Raw genomic sequence first — 24,793 nt, forward strand, 5'->3', positions numbered from 1 at the left:
GTTTCCCTTTTTTCCCTTACTCTTTCATATCTTTAATCTCTGTTTAGAATTACAATTGGATTGTTTTTAGTATTTATTAATGCAAAGAACTATTTTTACCTTTAATCAATTTTCAGTTATTATTTAATTTATCATGTCTTTTTCTTATTCCCCTTATATGTTTGTGAACGTAGTATTCATCTCAATGGTGTAGGCTCCTAACTTGACTTGGGGGTTGATTAAAAGGAGACCTTTGAGTTGGAATACTCAAGTGATTAGTTAAATTGGAAGTTGTAGGCTAACTCTCTAGGCACTAACGCTAACCCTTTCCATGGGAGAGGATTAGGAATTGTGAATAAGAGTTAGCTCAATCATTTGACTTTCCTTTATTTAGTAAGGGTTAACTAATTGAAAACAACGACCTCTTGCTATTCCACTTGGAAAAATCCAACAAGGATAAAACTTCCAATTAATCTACCCCCGGTCAAGGTTTTTATTCCAATTACATAGATCTTTTGTTAATTTATAATTATTCGTGTGCCCATTCCCCAGACTCCAAATTTCTGAGAAAACCCCTAATCAATAATCTGCACTCTCTTAGCAACTCGTTGGGAGACGACCTGGGATTTCTACTCCCAGTATTTTTTTCTAAGTTTTGTGACAACCCTTTTAAATTGATACGCGAAATTTTTATTGATTAAGAACTATACTCGCAATGCTGATTTCTGAATTAAATTCTTGATCGATAGTTTTTCGTATGTCAGCTTCAGAGATAACTATTTTCCGGATTGACTTTTCTTACAAACAATTTTAATCATTCAAGATTCAATTCATGGCAAACTATATATGACTAAACCCTAATTTCTTATACCTTTTTAGTCTCCTCTAATATTCATCAACCGCCGATTCCATGGTCACTCAATTCCAATTAGAGGGTGAAGTTCAATTCTAGTTTATATGCCACAAAAACCCTAATTATCCAAATATAAGAGGATTATATGTCACGTATCCCGTTAAATCCAGATAATTAGAAGTTTAAGAGAAATTATTTTCAAGCTGTTGTTTAAGTAAAGAGCGTTTCCAAGTTATACAAGAACTCAATTAGAACAAGGGTCATACTTCCGTTCCACCCAAATTCATAAGATAAAGAATGAAAACAGTTCTTGAAATAGAAATTAGTACATGAATTAAAATAGAAAAATAATAGTATTAATCCATACAATAGACAGAGCTCCTAACCTTAACAGTGGAGATTTAGTTGCTCATGGTTCAGAGAGAAAACTAGGATTCAGAAAAACTATAAATTGCGGAATGAGGTAAGAGAAAAGAAGAGCCAGATCTCGAAGGGCTGATTCTTTTCTCTTTTATATCTAATCCTAATTAAATATAAAATATATTTTTTAAAACTAAATAATAACTTTTTCTATTCTAAAATAAAATAAAATTTAATCAAAAATAAATAAATCATCTCGAGCTGCTCCTATGGGACAAATGGGGACCACCAAGTTCATTAAGGTTGGCGCCAAACTTAGAAATTTCCAAGTTTGGTGCCACTTCAACCATATGCAATACCACTTTTTCTTCATCTTAGCGCCAAACTTGGAGAATCCCAAGTTTAGTGCTACCAAGGCAGTGTGTTTGGCGAGTTTGCAATGATCATGGCGCCAAACTTGGAGAATCCCAAGTTTGGCGCCACCAAGGCCGTTCAATCTGGAGAAAAAGTGTATACTATTATATAGCATTGGAAAGTTTTGGAAGTTAGCTTTCTAATGCCATTAGAACTGCATCAACTGAACCTTTGTAGATCAAGTTATTCCTGTTGGTGTGAAAGAAGGTCAGGGGTTGACAATATCATTCACTTTCTCCCTTTTCTACTACAAAACTCCATCAAATCCTTCGAATACTATCTGAAATAAACAGAATTATACACAACTCAAAGTAGCATTCATAGTGGCTAAAAGATATTTAAATCTTGATTAAACTTAACAATTCAAATGCAAATTCACTAGGAAAATATAGGAAAGATACTCACGCATCACAACACCAAACTTGAATTTTTGCTTGTCCTCAAGCAACCAAAACTAATATAGGCTTAGGTTATGAATTTGCATGAGAAGTGAGTGTTCAATTAAGCTCTCGTCTTCTCTTAAAGTGGGGTTTATACACTGCAATCCTAGATAGCTTTGGCATCTTACTATCCTTTGAATCAGAGGAATGTCACTGTCATTTGGAATTAGAGTCCGGATAATATTATGAATTCTCTGGCCTTTATACTTTGGTTTAATTCTTGAACACAGTAAAATTTCTTTCATTCTCTTTTCTTTGGTGCTTTGCACCTTGAGCCTAGCTGTGACTTTAAATGTTTTGTCTTAAGTTGCACTTGACACAAAAATACCACAAGCACTTAACTGGGAAACTCTCTTTTGGTTCTGATTTTTCTTTCAGTTACTCCCAAACAGTGGTGCTTAAAGCCTTTGGCATACTCTATTAAATTCACTTGATCTCGACTCTTAGTGCTCTGTCTCAGGGATTACTTGACATAATTACACCACAAGCATATGACTAGGGAAACAACTCTTTGAGCTTTTAATCATGTCTGACCTCCCTAGTCATTGATGCTCAGCGCCTTGGACCTTGCTTTTATTTTTCTTTTGCTTCAAGAATTAAGCTTTTGTTTACTTCAGAGAATTCATAATAGTTTTCTAAATTCTTATTCATCATACATCAACATCCTTTTATTCAAATTCAAATATGCACTGTTCATATCATGCATTCAAAATCATAGATAATACCACCACATTTAAGTAAATAAGACTACTCTTAAATATAAACTCAATTTCTCATGCAATACCTCACTCTTTTCTTTTTTCTTTTTAGATTCAAGCTCAGTGAACGGTACATGAGACATCTCTCTTTTTTTTTAACTAAAAGAAAATAACAGAATGAAACTAAATCTAAGAACTGAAAGTACTAAAGATCATGCAAGCAATCAAAGCAACAGAAAATAAAAGACAACAAAATAAGAACGAAAGGAAAAATAGAATGAAAGGAACTCAACCACCTCAGTTATGCTAGTGGCCATCTCATTCCCCTGGCTGTGCTCCTCCGTGAAGAACATTCATCTCCCCATAGTGCCACTGATGATAAGCTAATTAGAGAGCGCACTCTACAACACCAAACTTAAGATTTTGCTTGTCCCCAAGCAAAGAAAAACTCCAAGGTGTCAAAAATTCCTTTTAATTGCTCCTGTTCCAGTTCTAATCACTCTGCATGACCAAAACACATGTAAAACATGAAAAATTATAAAAAAATATTGAGATAAAGTAATTTAAAATCAGAACTAAAATAACTATAATGCTAAAATCAAAATAACTACAAAATTAAAACCAAAGTAACTGCAAAACCAAGGATACTAGTAGTTGGGCTTCTTTAACATCACTAGCTTAACGGTTGATTGTTGCTTTTTCTTCCTCTTCTTCCAGTTGGTTAAAAGAAATGACTCCAAGGGAGAAGAGGAGAAAATTAGTTCCCCCTGATATAAATTCCTCCTAACAAGCTTTCTTTTATTGTGATTAGCTTGATTCACCTTGTATCTTGGGGTAGAGGTTGGATTGTTTTTTGCTGACCTTCTCTTTTTCATGGATATTTTCTTCTGTTTCTTGGTCACAATCCCCTTTTTAGTGCTTTTCTTGGTTGCCTTCACTTCTTTGATTTTAAAATTTGGGTGTTGTGTGATGGTGGTTCAATAAACTCACCCTCTATGCCACTCTCTGCTTCATTGGAGTATAGATTCCCATAATTGTTTTCATCCCTTATAACCTCCTTTGTTTATGCATCTTCCTTCTTTGTTTGTGCATCTTCCTCTTCTTCCATGTTTGAGGGTGGAGAGTTCTCTAATCCATTGGAGTATAAACTCCTTTGATTGATTTCCTCACTTTCTTCCGTAGGATCTTGCATTGTATCTCTTGGGAAGGAATTTGCTTGTTCCTCTTCCTGGGGCTTGATAATCAACTCCACATATTTCTCTATATTTTTTACACTCATCCTCATATCATATATGCATTCTTTCATGAGAAGCTCAAGAGTTTATAGTTCTTGATATGAATAAGAAAATGGTGGCTCTTGATATGAATAAAAAGAGGAGGATGGTTCTTGGTATGAGTAGGAAGATGGTGGCTCTTGATATGAGTAGAAAGATGATGGTTCTTGATATGGATAGAGAGGTGGTGGTTCTTGGTATGAATATAGAGATGGTGGTTCTTGATAGTTGGAACACGGAGCACTGAAGTTTCTTTGGTTTTGACTTTGCCAACCAAAATTCAGGTAGTTCCTCCATCCACAATAATATGAATCACTCCTTGGGTGTGAGTAGTAACCCATGTGATCTCTCTCTATTATTTTTCCTTAGCACAAAACACCAAACAGAATTAAACGCACCATGTGGTAAACAAGCAAGTAAAGAAGAAAGAACATAAAGAAAAATAAAAATAATAAAAATAAAAATAAAAATAAAATATAAAAGAAAACGAAAATAAAAGAAAAATAAAATAAAGAAAGTAAACTGAATAATTAAGAAAATAAAACAACTAATAAGTAAAAAGGAATATAAAATTCAAACTCAATAAGTAAAATAACTAGGAGGAATAAAACAATTAAGGGGACACCAAACTTAATTTCAGAAATGAAGAAAAAAATTTAAATAAAATAAATCAATTTTTTTTTAAATTTAAAGAAATAAGTTAAATGAAATTAAAGCAAAAACGCCTAATCTAAGAAATCAAACAACTAGTAGTTGTCAATCACAGTCAATCTCCTGCAATGGCGCCAAAAACTTCGTGCGGAATTTATAACCACAAACTAACCGGAAAGTGCATCGGGTCGTACCAAATAGTACCTCAAGTGAATGAGGGTCGATCCCACGAGAATTGATAGATTAAGCAACAATGGTTAAGTAATTTACTTAGTTAGACAAGTAGAAAATAGTGTTTTGATAGTTCAAAAGCATTAACAGTAAATTCAGAATATCCGAAAATAAGCAGTAAATTGAGGTAAAATATATATGGAGAAAATAGTTAAGACTTCAGAGATATCTATCTTTCGGATTGACTTTTCAAAATCTTATTTTTCTCAAAATACAGTACCAAACAGTCTAGAGCTGGTACTACCGGCTTAAGCACCGGTACATATTTTTACAAAAATCTTTCGTAAAAGATACATTTCCCAACTCAGAAAAATTCATTGAAATCAAATTTCACTTTTATAATTTAAAAAGAATATTTTTATATTTTTGAACCGATTTCGGACAATTAAATTATTATTTTATTAAAGCATTTAGTCCAGTTCTTACACAAAGCTTAAGTAGAACTTACTGTCGAGTATTCCAATAAAAACACCTGAATGCTAATTTTATAAATTCTCTTGTTTGAATTTGATGAACAAAATGAAGAGCAACAAAAAGAATTAAAAGAGAGTAAAGGAAAGAGATTATCTCTAAAATTTTTAGAAAAAAGTCTTTGCAAGAGGTGGGTTGAAGTCCTTTTACAGTCTCAAGTTATTTTAGAGGGAGAGTACATTCCTTAATGGTTACAATGTCATATCTAGTCTGCTCCTCTTATCCAAAGAATAGTTACTAAATGGGATAATTAGCAAAAAATATTTTTGGATGTTCCTATTATTTTAAGTTTCTTTAACAAAAAATATGTATAAGAAGAAAGTTGATCTCCATAAGTTAAGGTAGCAATTCTAACAATGATCTGGGTGTTTGTGGCAAAGAGATTTCCGGGATAAAAGAATGTTCATGACATATGACATTAGTGAAGGGATATTTAGTTTGCTTCATTTCAAACTAAGTGGCAATCTTTGTACTTTAAATCCAACTAATCCACTTCTACCAATTTAGTTCTTACCTAAAAAAGAGATTTAATTCTTTAGGATACTCTTTTTGGATTCATCCTTCTGGTCCAAGACCTATAGGAGAAATTTCAGTATTTGTTGACCATATTTTGAGACATCTTAAAATTATTTATATACAATAAAAGTACATTTTTAGTGTACAATCAATTTTATTATTATTATTTGTTTACTTCGTATTTTTCCACAATTTTAAAAAACAAAAATCAAAATGGAAACAAAATAGTATACCAAGTTCTAATCCAGCATCAATTCACGTCCATCTTGATTTAACTTTCACTAGTCTAGATTCCGTTAATTCGTCGACTTTTTCTTGTTCAACTTATGTATTAATTAGCGATAATAGATATTTAAATTATTATGATACACGGACACGGACATTGACACAAGACACATAGATACACAAATTTAAAATTTTTATAAAACACAGAAATACAATATATATAGAATATACATTATTTTTTAGATAAATTATAATGATATTTTAGTATTGTATTAATATTATTAATTTTTTAATTATTTTTAATGCTTTTTTTAAATTATATAAAATATTTAAAATATTTTGTTTTAATAATTAATAATATATATTATTTCTAAACTTATGAATAAAGTTGGACACGCTGACATGTGTTTAAACGTGTTCGAAAAAAATTATTTTTTATTAAAACACGATTAGACATAAAAGACACACGTGTCCAACGAATGTCAATAAGTGTCGTGTTAGCATGACGAATTAGAGAAGTATCCGTCCTTCCTATAAATTATCTTAATGAGATTTACCGAAAAAAAATATTATCTTAATGAGACTAACTCTCCATGCTCTATTACTTGATACTTTAGTGTATTCAATAAGCTAAATCAGCCAAGTAGTTTGAACCCAAAAGGGAAAAAACATTAAGTGTTTCTTTAACGAATAGTAGAATTGCATGAGGGGCAAATTTTATTATCAAATTTAAAAAGAAAATGTGTAGATTTTTTCTTCACTAAAAAGAAACAATCTTCACTTTTCCCCAAAACTTGACTTTTCACCGCAACAATAACCCAAAAACAAAGCAACGAAAGCATGAAAGGCATATTTTCTCCAAGCGGCTGGAGGGCTGTCCTTTTTCATCAGAAACCATCCTGATGATTAAGGGAATTTTAAAATTGCGACGCTGTGATCATTTCCATTTTTGGATTCCAAACTTACTGTTGGAGTTCATACAAGAACAGTGAATAAATTTTCCGGCTTTTAAAGTATAATACAATCATTACCTATTCATTACTGTTGACCATAATATAAGGGTGAGAGAATCATAATAGGCAAGTGATTTCGATTGAGTGACTATGACTTCACAGACGATTTTGAGGGTTATTATAAATGCTTACATAGCACCAAAGCATTTGCCTACTGATCAACTCTTGAAGGTCATCAAAGTCATACTCTGATTTTACCTCTTCAGTCTTCATACACACAATGCTATACAAGAAGCTTGGTGGCTATGATATATAATTACATACTTCATCTGTGCATGTTATCAGCAGGCCACCCACAAAATCCCAAACAATCCTACATTCAGCCTCAGGTCAAGAAACCACAATATTTTGCACATCTTGACATTACCCTAAAACCTCTATATCTCCGACACACCATGTTCTAAACCACCACTTAGGAACAGGAACAGTGATCTGATTCAATCAACCTTTCAGACTGTGGGGAAAGCAAAGCATGGTAGCTGAAAACAGGGCTAGAGCCATAACCACGTTTCCTCTCAGGAACTTTTGTTTGCAAATACCAGTCATGCCAAGGGTAAGCAGATTATATACAATATCTGCCTTCCAATATTGCATTTACCTCCTCCTGCCGTAGTAGATGCCACTGCCAGTATAATTGTGATGCCGATGCCGTCCGCCACTCCTACTGCTGGTTCCTTCCAAAGTATTGCCACGGCCACCAGTCCTGTTGCCGCCACTCAACATCCAATTTGTTGGTTGGGACCCTAGTCCATTAAGCTCCTCCTCTTCTCTATCATTATACTCCAAGACAAGCCTCTTAATGTCTTCTTTCTCTTGAAGCTCAGCTGCTTCTTTCTGTTTTGTACTCAGAACCAGTGAGGAATCCCGTGGGATGTACATCTGTTTTGTTTGCTGCTTGTTCCCACGCTTCACAAGAACTCTCACTTGAACCTCTTTGTTTCCACCGGTCTCCTCACTCAATGCCTCATCACCACTTTCACCACCAACTCCTCTCCCATGATGATCCTTAGTGGATCCCTCAAATACATTCATTGGAATCATCATGTTCAATGTAGGACGGCCTCGTAGCTCCTGCCTTCGCTGTTCCATACTCTCCTGCATTATCATGAGATCAAGTAGTAAGAAAATGGCTAAATACATCGAGGTAGAAAATCCTAATCTTATTCCAAAATGAAGGAAGTTGAAATTTAGACATTGAAAAGAAAAGAACAAATAAAATAAAATCAATATACGATCATAAATAAAGCTCTAACCAAGTGTAATATCATGACATAAACTGACCTATTACTGTTATTTATACTACCTACTGATCTAAATTAACATAATAACACTGCAAGAGTTATGGTAAATTCTACATTCCCAATATTCTAACAATATGGAAAGACTCATCTTTTTAGTGTCTTCCTTTTTCCCTTAGATGTAGAATCCTGTTGATTCCATTTCAATTTAAATAACATAGATAAAATGAAACTTTCATCTCATAAGTCCAGGCATATATCTGATGAAGTTCTCAAATGAATCAATTTATAACAAAGCAAGTTCAATGAGTGTCCCCAAAATTTTGCAGAAATTAAGGACCATGTAAACTCTTGCCTGTAACACAGCCTTCAGCTCCTGTTCAAAATTGGCTTCCTCCAGAGGGTCCACCTCTGTCACCTTTTGTCTCACATGGACTTCGTCTTCCTCATCAGAAGCAGGTCCAGGCCCATCATCATCATCATCATCATCCTCAGTCTCACATCCATCGTCATGATTCTCATCATCCAACTCTTCATCATCATGTCCCTCCGCATCAATGGTGCCACTCCCTGAGTCAGTGTCACTGTCATTAACATCATCTTGCACTCCATTCTCCTCTGCACCATTATCAATGCCTTGTCCATTGCTTACCACTGTGTTAGAACTAGTCCTACTCAAAGGCTTCTCAGTATCAGAATGTTTTTCACTACTGGCCTTATCAGCAGAAACCATCCGATCATGTTCTTCAAGTTCTACTAGAGCTGCATTCACTTCATCAACAGATGTATATCTAACCATATTGGGACGCAACTCCGCAAACAGATCCTGCATACAGCAAATAATGAGCAAAAACTAGCAATGAAAATAAATGGAGTAGATGGTAAGTTTAGAAAGCTAACATTTAACAAATAAAGAACAAAATATAGGAAGCTATCTTCAAAAGAAGAATGTGTTTCCTAGTTTGCAAAATGAACAATAATGGTTGGACGAAAGTCATTTAAACATCCTCACTTGACAGCTACGCATTTTTTTTTTGTGTTGGGGGGGGGGGGGGGGGGGGGCATAGTATTGGAACCTATATGACCAAGTGGTTTAGAATTCGATTATCATTGCAACTTTTCTCAGATAGAAGTTATATATATTAGCTCAATGCAGGGTGAACTAATTCATTATTCATGTTTCAATGTCAATATTCTTGCATTGGAAAGGGGATGTGCAAGACATAAAACTACCCATGTGAAACTTGAGAGCTTAAGTGTGTAGTGAAGATGGTCCATCGTGATAAACGGAGAAAAGTAAATGACATATTAATTGGTTAATCCCTTTATCCAAAAAAAAAAATATAGATGGATAGATAGATTAACATGTTACACCCTATAGTTTCATTGGCTTTGCAAATAGATCAGTAATTTTAATGTCTTTAGTTCATTATTGCTCTTCATACTTTCTAAGACAATTCATAAGGCACTATTTAAAAGTTCGATTTGTAAGGGCTTATTCAACTGCATTATTCATTAAATATGTTAATATAATAAATTTGTATTTTCAGAAAAAAAAAAAAAAAAACGTAGAATGCATATGGCATAAAATTGCCTGACTGACCTGCAAGTCAAATTCAATGTCGAGAGGCAGTGCACCTTTGCTTAAAATATACCTCTGGAAGTGTATAAGGAATCGATCAAGTTTCCTCTTTGAAGAGCCACGATCAAAGTAATGTCCACAGGTTTCAAGAAGAGTAATGATCAACCTTATACGAAAACAATCTTCAGGTGGATCCAGTGCATCTTGCTGATAAACAAATTATCATGGGATCCAAAATGTCAGGAGAAGGTTCTCGTATAAAAAGTATGTAAGTCAATGGATGTATGAAAACAACTCAGACATATATGTATCCAAAATCATATATAACACAACCATGAGATCCTTTTTTTTATGAACTCCACCACTTGCGGCAAACATTTTTGCAGTTCTGGTGAGGGGTTTAGACGTAAGTTATAGTTAGGCTTATTATATTGTTTGATAAGAAAATAAAGTGCAAGTAAATGATGGATAATGGAGGACCACATCTATCCCTACATAAAAGTATGACACAAATTATGGAAATTGCAGAGGAATCAGGTTTACAAATGGACCACAGTACGGACTATTCAAGTATTCAAAGAACCAAAGAAGTATCGGAGAGTAGGATAACCAATCTGTGCTGGTTAAAGTTTCAACAAGAAATTAAGATCTTGGACCTACCCCAATAAGTAATATAAGATTAAAATTTTATTATAGAAGAGCCCTCAAGACATTTAGGCATTTAGCATCTGTATGATGTAAAGCATGTGGTTTTCTTAGAGGATTTTCCCCCTCACTCTCTCAGACATGACGAGAGATTGGAAAGCTGCAGTTCATTTAAGTTTGCCGCCTTGTTTGTATTTCTTTTGGTTTAGACGTACTCTTTTCCTCCACCCCATTACCCTCAATACATTAACAAAGTTCTTTATTTTGTTATTAAAAAAAACGGAAAAAGAAAAAAGACTGAGAATGTTGTATGTGTCAGAATATTGGGCAATAAAAAATCAAGAGGAAAATTAGTTAGTGTATCAGAAACAAGGATGCTGCATTATACGAGTCAACGCACTTGCAAAGATAGAAGAGTGTATGAAAGAGACAATTCAAATATTTCCCACTGTTGAAGGAAAGATGGCAGAATCTTGCTTTAGTTAGTTTGGACATGAACACTTGTAAAAGCAACATGAAAGGTAAGCTATAAAAACCATACAAGGAACTGTTGGAACAGAATGCCCATAGCAGGCAAGGAAATGTAAACAGAATGAATTTAATACCTCTGGTGTCCCATGGCCATAGATGACGATAAGGTATAGTGTCTCAAAAATAACAGATGAATCTACATGCTCATAGTTGTAAAGCTCCCCTAAGAATCTCATGTAGGCAATGCGTCTTTGCTGCATCCCATAGTCATTTAGTTCCAGCCCAACTCTAATCTCCTCCAAAACCTGAAATCATGGTTCAAAGTGCCAATTTCAACCAGTCTATTTAGAACAGAAAAGTCAAATGTGAGAACAACCTCAAACATTAAATAAAGATATTAAAGTTTTGTTGTTATTTAAGATGTTAAATTAAGTATGCACTCCAATTTAGGCAACCCTTTTTAGTCAGACCTAATAGTACAAACAAATAAAATACTTGGTAATCACTATGATCTAATTGATACGCCTGCAATCCTCAAAATCGAAATCATTTTATTGTGGTGAAAAAGTCACAAATTAATAAAGCAACATTACAAAATACCAACCTCATCAACTATAGCCACTGCAAACTCATCATGGTAGCGACTTAAACCAGCAGCAAGAGAAGCAATCAGATGGATCTGGCCATATTTCCCTTTATAGACCTTCAGGAAACATTTCAAAAGATATGGTTCGCATTCACTCCATGGTAATTTTCTAAGTTGCCTCAACACATGCTCAATGGTAGACTTATCCAGATCAGAGAAAAGTAATTTTCTGATATACTGCAAATATATTATCCCTTATAGTGTTAATTCAGATGTTGAAGATATTAAGGAAAGAAGAGTAACTTGAAATGAAGATTACACCTGATGCAATGGTGGACGGACTTTAGCCACTCGTGCAGATCTTTCTGGAGGCTTACAAAGGTAATATGCATTTTCCACCAAAGTGCTATGTCTTGGATCTAAGTTCTTCACATTTTTCAAGCGCATCAGTATCTCTAACATGTTAGTCATACGTATAGTAGTTTCTGGTGACCGGTATAGAAAACGGCCACATGTTTCAAGAAGATTGCAAGCTACATCAATGTTGTGATGAGTAAAATCATCTAAACAGGCCTGGAATGGCAATAAATTAATCAAGGGTTAAATATTGCAGTATAAAGATCTCATGAAATTCATTCTCTTTAACATCTCAACAAATCTATATGGTGTGAAATCCTTTTTTTTTTTGGAAAGACAACCATGGATTTGGCAGAAATCATGGTTGCTTACAACAGTGGACGTGCCACTGCTTTCAATTCCCTATCATTAATGTTTATTGTTGTGAAATGCTAAATAATGAAGACTCTTCTCACATCATTAAAAGTATACGTTAATAGATAAGGAGAAACATTTTATTCTAATATCTCAATAGGGAGCTAGTTGTCATATTAGGAAAGACCACAAACGCAAAAGTGTATTTCATATGGCTCAAATGTAAGTTATTGATACCTGAGATTTCTATAATTTAGAACTCGGACGTAATAAAATGAAGTGTTTTTTAATCAAAATAAATAAAGTGGAGTTTAAAATATAGAATGCAAAAGTTGAAAATGCAAACTAATCATAAGGAAAACAAACACTTCTTACATCATAACTATGGCTCCAAACACAAGCTATATCAATAGAAAATGCTCATAATAAGTAAAACCAGTTAGCCTTGATTTATAAATTTGATTATTCGCCTCTTATACCTTCAAACAACTAAAGACTAGGCCAGCAGGGGCAATTTTGAACTTGCAAAGTTCTCCTATGAACCTGATGTTCCTTATCTTTGTCTCAATATTCATCTGGTCCTGTTGAGACATTTTAAGACCAGATTAAATACTTGCATATAAAGTCAACTACCAATTGATCCACACTATGAAAATTTATAGGTAACATTAACCTTCTTATTTATTAAGAAGTTGAATTCCTCCTCCAACATCTGCAAAAGAATGGAGGAGACATCCTTCATACAAGTTGAGAGTGTAGCAACCATGCGTGAGTAATATGGTAGCAGCTCCAGAGATGTCCTTGGTACATTGAACAAAGCCCTCACAAGTTTTTTCCGATTTGATTTTGAATTTAGATAACAGAATTCTACCTAACAATTGTTTAACGAAAAGGAAATAATTAATAACATTGATTAATACAATAACAGAATCTAAGAAAATCATAAGTAACAGAGCTCAGTTTGATATCCTTACAGTCAATTGATCTATAAGGTCTCGGCTCACACAACCAGGAAGTCTTTGCAATAAAGCATCCAAATTTGTCCCCTCAAGGCTTCTGAGTTTGTCCTTTTCATTTTCCCCCTTTTTGTCATTGTCTTTTTCTTTCTCCTTCTCTTTTTCCAATTCTTTTGATTTTTCTCTTTCTTCCTTATCCTTCGCTTTTTCTGCACTTCCTCCCTCTGGCACAGCACTAGATTCTGCCGATGCATCTCCACTGTCATGGTTGCCCAGTTGACCTTTGTCAGATTCAGGTACTATTTCCTTGAAAATCATAAATATTTAAGTCAGTGCATATAGCAGAAAGTTGGCAAGGAAAAACAGTTGACAAATTATTCACATTATTATTAAGAATGGAATTGGGTGGGATTGTTCGAAATAATTTTTTCAATGCTAAAAGCACAATTAAGAAGTGTTAGGACATGCTCTGTGAAACATAAAATAAGATACTAGGGGAGAGGAGTAAAAGTACATGTAATCCTCCAGCTAAGAATGAAAAAGATATTTCTATTTTCTAATCTCTAAACATGCCTAATAGTGTGTGTGTGTGTGTGTGTGTGTGTGTGTGTGTGTGTGTGTGTGTGTGTGTGAGAGAGAGAGAGAGAGAGAGAGAGAGAGAGAGAGAGTATCAGAGAAAGTAGTGTAATTGTTCATTCTGAATGATTAATCATTGAGTGGTTCACTGCGTCATGGTTGATCCCAACAGAGACAGATGATCAACAGTTATATAAGCATTGGATACATGTAACAGTCCAGTGACTAGGATCCAGGGCAGAAATTATTTAACAAAGTATATAGAAAATAGCAACCAGAACATCCTGGAACAAGCTAAAAAACTTTAGATACGACTCCTTACAGTTGGTTGGTCTTGACTCTTCACTGATTGCTCACTTGTTTTTGGCTCTGCTTCGCCCAAAAGCACAGCAGGAACAAAAGCTCTGGAGAAAAACAGACTAGATAAACATTCTTCTAAAAGAAACTAGCACTAAAACCAACTAAAGAAAAGTTAAACCGCTGATGTTTCAAAGAGTCAAGAAAGCGTAGGGACAACAGGCAAGTGGATTAAAGTATTCAGGAGGCGCTTGTCAATGAGTAATGACTCAATATTGGTCCTGTCACAGGATCATCATTTGATAGCAAGATCGACCGCTCAACTAAATGCAATCTTTTTATAAAATAAGTTGATCCACTGGTCCTTTTACTTTGTTAGAAATACAAACCTTAGATCGGGTAAACATTCATAGAAAGCCCTTGTATCTTCATCATCCCATACAGGTTCAGCTATAGAAGAATCTTTCCCACCCGCAGAAGTAGCTTCCTCACCAGTAGTAACTCTTGTTGTGTGACCATCTTCTGGCATTACTGGAGGTTGCATATCAAGTGCCTCTGCCAATCTGTAACAACAGAATTATAATATTTCTTTCCTGATTATAGAACAAGCCATTAACGATTGGAGGTTAAAAGAACCAAAGAAATAATTAGACATCTAAGTAACATTCAACTGACCAAGGATTTGACCATTAATTACCATTTGTAATCTAAAGCTCCCTATGTTGGATGATAAATAGCTATTTTTTCTGAAGAGAATTATTTGATTAGTAATGTTAGAACTAGAGTGACCTGATTAAAAATTCTTTTAAAATATAGGGAATTATAAAAAACCTTCAAATACATATTGCCATATTCACATTAAAATTTTTCATATATAATATTGATGTATTTACATTGCCTCATATTCAATACCATATACTGGAGTAGTATACTAAAGCAAAATTATTTTACAAAATGTTAAAAACTATATTTTATTTTATGCGTTTGAGGAGACCATGCATGAATGATAAGTGACAATACATCATCCGTATACCCTTTGAAATGTAGCATCAGCTGGATGGTGAAGCCCTATTCAGACATAACACCATATTAGATCAATACATTGGCCACCAGGATGCATTTGCTTTCATCCAACAGATATCTCAAACAAGCTATCCTAGATTATCATATTATGGTTTGCCTGCAATTTTCTTGACTGCGTATCCACATTGTTCAAGGCATTCATGCATCTATGTATATACCAGTAATAGAGGGAGGAGGAAGGAGGAAGGGGGCGAGGTATGCATGCCAATTGCCTAGCAGATGAGGTGAACCGAAAGCATGCTCAGTTTTTAATAAAAAAGAAAATAAGTAGTTGGACCTAATCAAAGAAACTTACGATGAGATGTTACGATACAAATGGTCATAAGATTTCCGAAGCTTTTCATATGAAGCAATATTTTCATCACTGAGCTCTCCTTTTGCGTTAATAATCTTAGAATTTTCATGCTCCATTAGTCGAAGTGACTGCCCAGAAATGAAATCCATCAATAAACACAATGGCAAGACAAACCATTGGCACAGAAGATTTATCGAAAGTAAAAAGGCAGAGCAGAGTTGAAGACAAGAATGAAAATATAATTTAACAATTTAATTCAAAGAAATATCATCGGTTCAGAAGTGCAGAAACACTTACAGAATGCTCAGACTGAAGTAGTTCTGCTGCAGCATCATAAAATGCATAACATGCTTTCCTGAAAACTTTCTTTTGATCTGCCGTAATGTTAAGGCCTTTAAAAAACTGTATCAGCATGTCAATAATGAAAAACCTTAGTACAAAGGCAGACAATATATAGCCCAATTTTCAGTAAAAGCTAAGCTGGCATTCATTACTGATTTAAGTTAACTATTAAGTACCAATGTAAACCGCAAAATCCAGACTGGACAAAATTAGGATAATATAGACTTAACAGTGCTATCAAAGAAGAACATATAAAAGAAATACCTCTTCATGAATTTCTGGACCAGAAACAGGAAGTCCCAGAAAGATTCTCCCTTGTCGGGCAAAGCTAGAAAGAAGGGTCAAACTAGTTTGTGCTGCATCTCGGTCTTTTAGCTGATCCATACCAGTTAGATCTTTTATGATATTCATGAAAATGTTGCCATCATCAATAACTCCAACAAAATAAAGCTCCAATAGAAGTTTCAAAGTACTGCGTTTCTTCATTGCCTTCAAGTTTCTGTCTGCATCTGATTCATCCCCAGGCTTTCCTGGAGAGAAAACTTTGAGAAGTCCTTGAATCAGGCATGGGGCAAAGTCCTTGTACCTCTGATGAAGCAAAGAGCAGACCTTTCCCAAATGAAAAGAGAGGATCATTTATGAGGAACCGAGTAATAAAATCCTAATGATTCTATTGGAAAACAATGTGTTCAGATTTTTGTTTCTATTTTCTTTTTACAAATTCCACCCTATGAATCTTCTATTAAAGAGAGATATTAGCAGCAACTTGGGATAAAAATAATACAATTTTTAATGAAATCAGAAATTATACGGCAAAAAGAGAGTACGTCATGCAAATTTATGGATCAAATTATCAATGAATTTCACTATATTTATTACTTTATTATTTATTTGATAAAAAGGAAAGAAAATTGAACATGATATACCTGAACTGCTGCTTGTATATCTGAGCTTCTAAGCTTGGCATCACATATAGCAGTCACAGCTTCACTGACAAATTTGCTTAAGTTGACACTGCGCAACTCGTCCATCAGTGTTTCACGCTGCTCTTCATTAATCTGCTTCAGTTTCTTAATGACTGCAGTATTGCGCTTAATGCTTGAATCCAGAGTCCTTAAAAATCCTGAGTCTGAATATAATAGGAAATTATTTTATTATCCGTTCAACAAATTTTTGAAAATACAATATATATTATAGAATAGACCAGACATCCTATTTTTATTTTAGCATTTTATGGCAAGAAAAAAAAATTACTTTAAAAACATATCACTTCTTACATAATTGTATAATTATTTAAAAATAAACATGATCAAAGAAATAATGATCATTTAAAGCGAACCATAAGTTGCTGATTATTGCCGAAAAATTGACAACCGCCGATCAGTTTCCTACTAGGTGAGACTGACTGGATTCTTTTAACATCATGTCCAACCAAAGACCATATATTCAGAGGCATTTAGATCAAAGTCACTCTATTCATGTTGCACATCTTTGAATACCCAAGAAAGTGTGGAAATTAGAAGAAAACAAGACAAAATGACATTGTCACTGAGAGTTGAGAGAATTTAGAAAGAGAATCTGTGCAAACCACAGAGCCACATAATGATTATTTTCAGATGAAACATGAGAGCTGAGACAGCTGTAAGTTTGTAACTAATCTAACCTCTTATGCACGCAATGCTACTGTTTAATATATCTAACTATTCATATGCCTCTACCTAGCAGTTTAAACGTTTGGTTTAAGTGATTTTATGACAGCTACTACACTAGATTTATATAAAATGTAGAAATTCACCTAAATACTTTACCACACTCTAAACAGCCATAAAGTACAAAAACGAACCTGATGTTTAAATTGTCAATCCTCTTCCCAATATATATATATATATATATATATATATATATATATATATATATATATATATATATATATATATATATATATTACCCAGTTGATCTAATTCATATCTAGGGACATTTAGGTGACACAATATAATTATGCCAATAGCAATAGCAATTGAGTTCCAACTACAATAGTAATAGTAATCAGGTATGAAATAAGTCTAAATCATCCAGTGGGCAACTTATCATCCATCCACACTACCCTCCCCATACTATGAAAAGTTGAGAACACACTCAAAATTATCAAAACTCACAAGGACAATAAATCGCATACCAATTACCAACCATGTTTAACTTATACATCGATGGCAAACTACCAAAGAAAACCAAGCCCCTACAAGTAGATAAAAAATAAATAAATTGTTTTATATGATAAAATTACCAAAAACAGAGTATGAAACTATTATTTATATTATTTAGTATCTGATATTAAGGGTCAATTCGGTAAAAACATAATTTTGAAAGAGCTGTGTTATATGTGCTACTCTTGTATACAGCAAAAGTTGTACAGCTTCTTTTGGTAATAAAAATTATTAAAAGATTTTATAAATTATAAATACTAAGAAAACAAGTCCTTAATACCAAAAAGGAAAGGTCCGAAGACTGGTATACGTATCATTCCTCATTCAAGCACAGCCTTTGGTGGGGGAAAATGTTTGAATTTCCGATTCTCTAACCAACTTTAAAAGTTCGGAACACTCAACTCAAGAACTACTTTATAGATAGCCAACATTCAATCCATAGGGTCAATGACCAAGTCACCTAGAAGCCTAAACTATTGGGTAGAGGGCCAAGAATGGTTTTTATAGTTCAAAATACTAACTAACAAAAATGCCATTGGTTCTAAAAGTATGGACAACATAGAAATATACTTTAGACATTATAGAAAATGAAATTTAATTTAGTTGGTGGAAAATGGAGGCACGATCAAACTCTAGTGAATTGGTCATTAAGGTTGTGCTGCCACAAAAAAGTCAATCTATTAAAAGCTAAATACACTACATGAAAATGAAGGCCCGTGAATTGTTTCAATCATCCATATTAAAAATGATGTAGATGTATCTAAACCCTAAACCCTAAACTAAATAGGCATAGATTTAGATATTAAAGGGGAAAAAAATCAGAACAGCACTTTTATATGAAGCTAGTATTCGTATTTTATCTAAACACCAGGCAGTTTTAAGGATAAAGTTTGCAATCCACAATCACACAAAAGACGAAGGAACTCAAGATATCTATTTCCCTAAATGATGTACAAATGTGATGTGCAGCAAAGAGTGCAACTCCTATACTTGATTCAACCAATATAAGGGCATCATCAAGATTTATCATTTTAAAGATTTTAGTATCCTATTTTTGTCCAAAACATGATCACTTGAAGCAATGCATACAGCTATGAGGATGTGTCTAACTAAAATTGTCCAAGGTAAAAGCTACAAACCATGATATTTTTAAAAGGTTACTGCCGCAGCAAATTTCACTCTCACAGCAGACATGATATATAATAGGCCTAATAGCGTCATCTGATTCATGAAGCCAATCCAACTTAATGAGATAAGGCTTTGTTGTTGTTTAGCTTCCATTGGGCCACATTTCACTTTCCACTTTTATCATTCCCTTTGATAACTATTATCTTTTAATTCTTGTAACTTCCGTCAACTTCTCTTAACCTTAATTTCTATAACTTGTACGTTAGAACACTAAAATAGTCACCAAAATATAATAATAAAATATTTATTCACTTCAATGTCAATGTTTTAAAAGGAAAATAGAAGTGAACTTTTTAAATTCATAATACCCCGTTCAAACTAGTACTAATAAGAAAGGGCTTTAATATATTGCATAAAAAATAGATTTATAGGTTTCAATAATTTTGTTTCAACAGAAGCCCAAGCCTAGTGTCTATGCTAGAATTCAATCATGGAATCAAGCAGCCTATGTTTGTTTACTGTCTCCCAACAATGAAGACACAGATATAAAGACACACGATACACAAACATAGATACACATGAATACATGTAGTTTGTTTAGTTGATAAGACACTAACAAGAATAAACACATTTATCATTAAGAACCAATTTTACCCCTAATACGAAAGATGATGTTGATGATGAAGGTGACGACGATAGAAAGTAGAATTTTAAAAATTTTGAAGGGTCAAAATTGTAAAAAAGAACTTGTGTCTCATATCTAATATTTGTGTCTCAACTTTTTGGCAAGACCCTAAATACATGTATCTTATGTATAGTTGTGTCTGATGGACATGGACAGCAACCAAACAGTCTTGGTGTTCACGAGAGAAATAAGCACGATGATACACATCAACCTTTTTTTTAAGATACAATTTTTTTTATGGAGGATAAACTATCATTTTTACCCACGAATGCTCAGAATGCTGACAAATATACCCACGAAAAAATGAAACTAACATTATACCCATATAATAGATGGGCTCCTCTTGACAAGAGTACACAAACCCTAAAAAAACCACTAAAAATACCCAAAGTGCCCTTTTCTAACTTAACTCTAACTCAGTTCATCTTCATCTTCATCTTCATCTTCAACTCCTCTATCTCCCTCTCTTGCTCCTCCATCATGTCAAAGAAGCTCCTTCAAAGTGGACAGAACCTTACGTTGACATAAACCTTTAAATTTCAAGTTGATATTATGAAAATTCTGTGTTGTCTAAATTATTGGTTTTTGGTTATGAATGGTAGCGGCAAATGGGAACTCTGAGGCGGTGGTGAGGGTAGATGATGAGAGTATTATAGACTTTTTAGAACTTTGTGTGTCTTATGCATCTGTTTTTGCCAACCATAACACATAAACACATTTTTTTGTCTATGTCTTTAATCTCTATCTCTCATAGTATACACTAACTAAACGGAGCACAAGAGACTAAAACACAAATTGAGCTAGTGCACTTGGGAAACTCTCCCTCTATTGTATTTTACATAATGTAAAGAATATATGCATTTGTATTGCCAACACAAAACCTATGAGCATATATAAATATAAATATTATATACAACAAAAACTATATACTAACCAGCCCTATCAGGATTCAAATTGCTTTGTCGTAATGCCATCTTATGTATCTATTTTTGCCAACCAAACACAAACACGTGTATTTTGTGTTTTGTGTCTTTAGGCTGCGTTTGTTTGCTTAGACATGGACATTGATACATAGACATGATGGTACACGTCCACCATTTGTTTGCTGACACGAATTTTTAATGGACATGGTGGTACACAGATACATACAAAATACATGTTTTTAGTGTCTCTACTTGAAGCTGGGACAATAAGACACAACTTATAGGACACAAATTTTTCCATTTCTTTCCCCTAATTAATTTAAAAAATTCCAGCTTTACCCCTACCTTAACCCTATCCCACTTAACCCTTTCTTTCTACTCCCTCTTCTTTCTAACCGTCCTCAAGTCTTCTACCTCCCCCCAAATTCTTCTCCGTCCGCCATTGATGCCGCCGCTGCCACCATGCCTCCCTCCTTCGACGGTCCTCTCTCTCTTCTCTCTTCATCGCCACACTCTGCCTCCCTTGCGTTCTCAGATCTGCATTTCCTCTGCACTCTTCTATCGTCGCGGTTCTCAAATCTGTGTATGGTGTTGCCAAACAAAATAAAAACTGTGTATGTTCATGTCTATGTATTGTTCTGTCTTTGTGTCTCTGTCCATTGCTGGTTAAGAGAGCAGCAAACAGAGCCTTAATGTCTATGTCTCATTGTATACGCTAACCAACCAGAGGCTAAGAGACTAAACACAAATTGAGCTAGTGCACTTCGGGAAGTCTCCCTATATTGTAAATTTGTAATTCACAGAATGTAAAGAATATATGCAAAGAAGATATACATTTGTATTGCCAACACAAAACCTACAAGCATACAAAAATATAAATATTATATACAACACAAACTATATACTAACCAGGCCTATCAGGATTCAAATTGCTTTGTCGTAATGTCATCTTTGCCTCAATTGTCTTTTGCAACTCCTCAAGGCGTGCAACAGCCTCCTACACGTGATTAGAAGAAGATAGAACTTATCTCATTCAGTCTAAAATGGAAAAACAATACAAGAACCTAATTATACAATTTTTCTACCAACATGAAAGCTAATTTTGATAGTGAAACTAAAGTTACCCTCCAAATAGGTGCATTATCTACTATATATCATAAAAACTCAATGTTCCCGGTAAAATCAACTTTCCCTCAAATTCAAGTATCCAAAGTTTCTTAAAGTATCCCCTATAATTAGAACGTCAACTAATCAAAGTTCCCACTTTATCACTTTGGATCCCATTGATTCTTTTCACTTTGTACATCCACTTTGAATAATGCATTTCATTTTTCAGTAGTCAATTGATAAAGCAAATATTACAACAATCCATGCACTGTTTTTATTCCATTTATCTATTTTTAGACAAACATGTATAATTATAAATCATTATTAGTAATCAGATTCCTTTTAGTAACATAGCATTTAAGAACTGGAAACTCCATATTATCAACATGCTTTGCTTCTCTACTCTATCATTCTTTCTGCTACTCCAATATAAAGCTTTAAGGTCATTCTTCTTTTTATTGATTTTAATAATCACTACTAAAATCAATGTATCGTCACATTAATTTCTCAATTTTGTTTATTTTCATTCATATATGCAAGCATCATTGTTGTTTAGTTTTCGTCTTCCGTTGTTTTTATTCTATGCGCTGCATAAAACATACAATTGGAAGGATCATATGAATCCTCAAACATAAAATGAGTAGTAAATTTATGGACAAGGAGAGCCTCGAGAATGTTCTTACATACACTAAGCCACCAAAACGAATTGAATCATTTAGAAAGTTGTTCAAGTAGTGTGAAATTGTCAAAGACGTACTTCATAAAAGGTATTCTTCTTGATACAGTAAGTTACTTTCATATTTAATGTAGATTGACTATTCTATTAACTACATGACTACGTATAGTTAATTTTTATAACTTTATCATATCACTTTATTTCAGCCAACGACAAATACCTCATCAAAGAACAAGAATTATGTCTCTAAAACATACTCTCAAAATGAAAGGCCACTTCCAGATTTAACAAATGTCATATATCAAAACCGAGGTATGTTGTCATAGTAATAAAGTAGTTGTTATATGTGAATTAAATATGACCATAATATTGTTAATGTTAAACAAGATGTTAATATTAATTATTTGTTTTTTGTTTTTTTTTTGTCATGCTAAATCTTTATTTTCCAGACATTTTCTTTCTATCTAGTATCTAATAATAAAAGATATGATAAATAATAAGTAATGGACAACCTTTTTAAGCTTCATTTTGAATCGGTTGTGGCCAATTAGATTTTATTCAATTTGACCTAATAAGAATAATGTATCCTGTTTCTACTTGGCTAAATGGACAACATAATGGACTCGCTCTTGAAACAGTTGAAACTCAAAAGAGTGATCATTTACATTTCTTTATCAAAGCTACTTTTATGAGAAAACTTTCTCTTATTTTCATGAGAAAAACACAATTGAAATGCACTGTTAGGAAAATAAAACTGTTAAAACACCCCAACCAAGAAACAAGCCTAGAATCAAAACAAACATAAAGATCATAAAAAACTCCAGATCCAAGAATCGCAACAAAACTCTTAACAATATTAATATTGAATATAAACCAGTTTATACAATAATCAGAACAACAAAACATTATTCAATAACAGAAAACCCAACAGATAATTATACAATGATAAGAAAAAACAACCACCGTCAGAAAATTCAGAACCACGAAACAAACCAGTAATCAAGAACAAAAATCATAACAAATATCAAGAGCAAAGAACTTTTTCAGATCCCCAATCCAGTCCAAAAATTCAGTCCAACCCTAAAACATAACCACACTCAGATTTTCTCAGATCCAACAACTAAGAACCGCTAATCATAGAACCCAACTACAAATTGTGGATAAATATTTATATTGCAATAATATTTTTTTACAAAATAAATACAGGAAACTTCATAACAGCAAAATAGAATGAGAGGCAGTTAAAAAACACAAGACAAAAATTCAAGAACCAACCTCAGGCTGAGGCTCCATTCTTGATGATGCAGACAGAGAGTGACGAAATCCACGGAAGAGTTGTTTCGGGGAGCACGGAGGACGTCACGGTGGCTGCTCTGTTTCGCGCTCCACGGAGGGTCACGGTGGCTGGACTGCGCTGCGCTGCAACGAGGACGACAGCGGGTTCTGCTCCGTGCTGCTGCCGCGTGGACGACTGCGGCTATGGGGAAGAGACACGGAGAAGAACAGTCTGATGGGTAGTTGATTTCTGTCGACGGAAAGGGGGCAAAACGACCGCCTGTAAGGCGCCACGGCGGAGGAGTTCGATTCCGAGGGGATGTGAGTGCTGCGGAGGTCAGGGATCTGGAGATTCGAATTGAGAATGAGGGTTAGGGCTTGAAAGGGACCAAAAACATAAAATTACATGTTTACATTCTATATGGAAACATCTATTGAAAAAATAAATTATAAAAAAATAAAATATCTTAAATTATTTAACATATAAAATATTAAAATAAATAAATTTAAATTAAAAAATAAAATTAAAAAATATTAATTTATTATTATGTGTAATAAAATTAATATAAAAATTTATTGATATTATTTAAAGATTAGTTATTTATAAATATTATTAAATTTATTTATATTTTTAATTTTATTTAATTAGAAGTAAATTTAAAAATTTATATCCAAAACATTCTTTATCTTTATCCATAATTTTAATAGATAAAAAAATATATTTCTTCAATCTTATCTTAATCTTCTTTAATTATCTTTAATTTTATTATTTTTAATATTATTAATTTTTATTTTGATTATATCATTTCATCATATTATACACTATTCTTTTTCTTATTATTATTATTATTATTTATTATTATTATTATTATTATTATTATTATTATT

The 24,793-nt window shown here is 33.5% G+C and overlaps 1 protein-coding gene across 1 annotated transcript; it reads right to left on the reverse strand.

Annotated features, from left to right (window-relative positions):
- Positions 1 to 7,027: 7,027 nt before the first annotated feature.
- On the reverse strand, positions 7,028 to 24,354 carry LOC112790578 (regulator of nonsense transcripts UPF2). Its single transcript, XM_025833040.2, has 17 exons — positions 23,906 to 24,354; positions 21,757 to 21,844; positions 16,834 to 17,036; positions 16,172 to 16,516; positions 15,863 to 15,967; positions 15,566 to 15,693; positions 14,577 to 14,750; positions 14,213 to 14,294; positions 13,333 to 13,620; positions 13,032 to 13,229; positions 12,838 to 12,939; positions 11,969 to 12,220; positions 11,666 to 11,884; positions 11,196 to 11,366; positions 9,967 to 10,152; positions 8,719 to 9,189; positions 7,028 to 8,220 (listed from the first exon to the last, which is right to left on the reverse strand). The coding sequence occupies exons 1-17, from the start codon at positions 23,921 to 23,923 to the stop codon at positions 7,720 to 7,722; spliced, it is 3,531 nt and encodes a 1,176-aa protein (XP_025688825.1). The 5' UTR covers positions 23,924 to 24,354; the 3' UTR covers positions 7,028 to 7,719.
- Positions 24,355 to 24,793: the final 439 nt, after the last annotated feature.

This window comes from Arachis hypogaea, chromosome 3 (assembly GCF_003086295.3).
Source record: "Arachis hypogaea cultivar Tifrunner chromosome 3, arahy.Tifrunner.gnm2.J5K5, whole genome shotgun sequence".
NCBI classification, from domain to species: Eukaryota; Viridiplantae; Streptophyta; class Magnoliopsida; order Fabales; family Fabaceae; genus Arachis; species Arachis hypogaea.

Bases quoted from the DNA above. Each gene is read 5' to 3' on its own strand.
- LOC112790578 (XM_025833040.2), bottom strand. The intron at 15,968-16,171 runs GTATTTCTTTTA...ATGCTGATACAG, and splicing joins GTCCAGAAATTCATGAAGAG to TTTTTTAAAGGCCTTAACAT. The intron at 15,694-15,862 runs GTAAGTGTTTCT...ATTTCTGGGCAG, and splicing joins TACTTCAGTCTGAGCATTCT to TCACTTCGACTAATGGAGCA.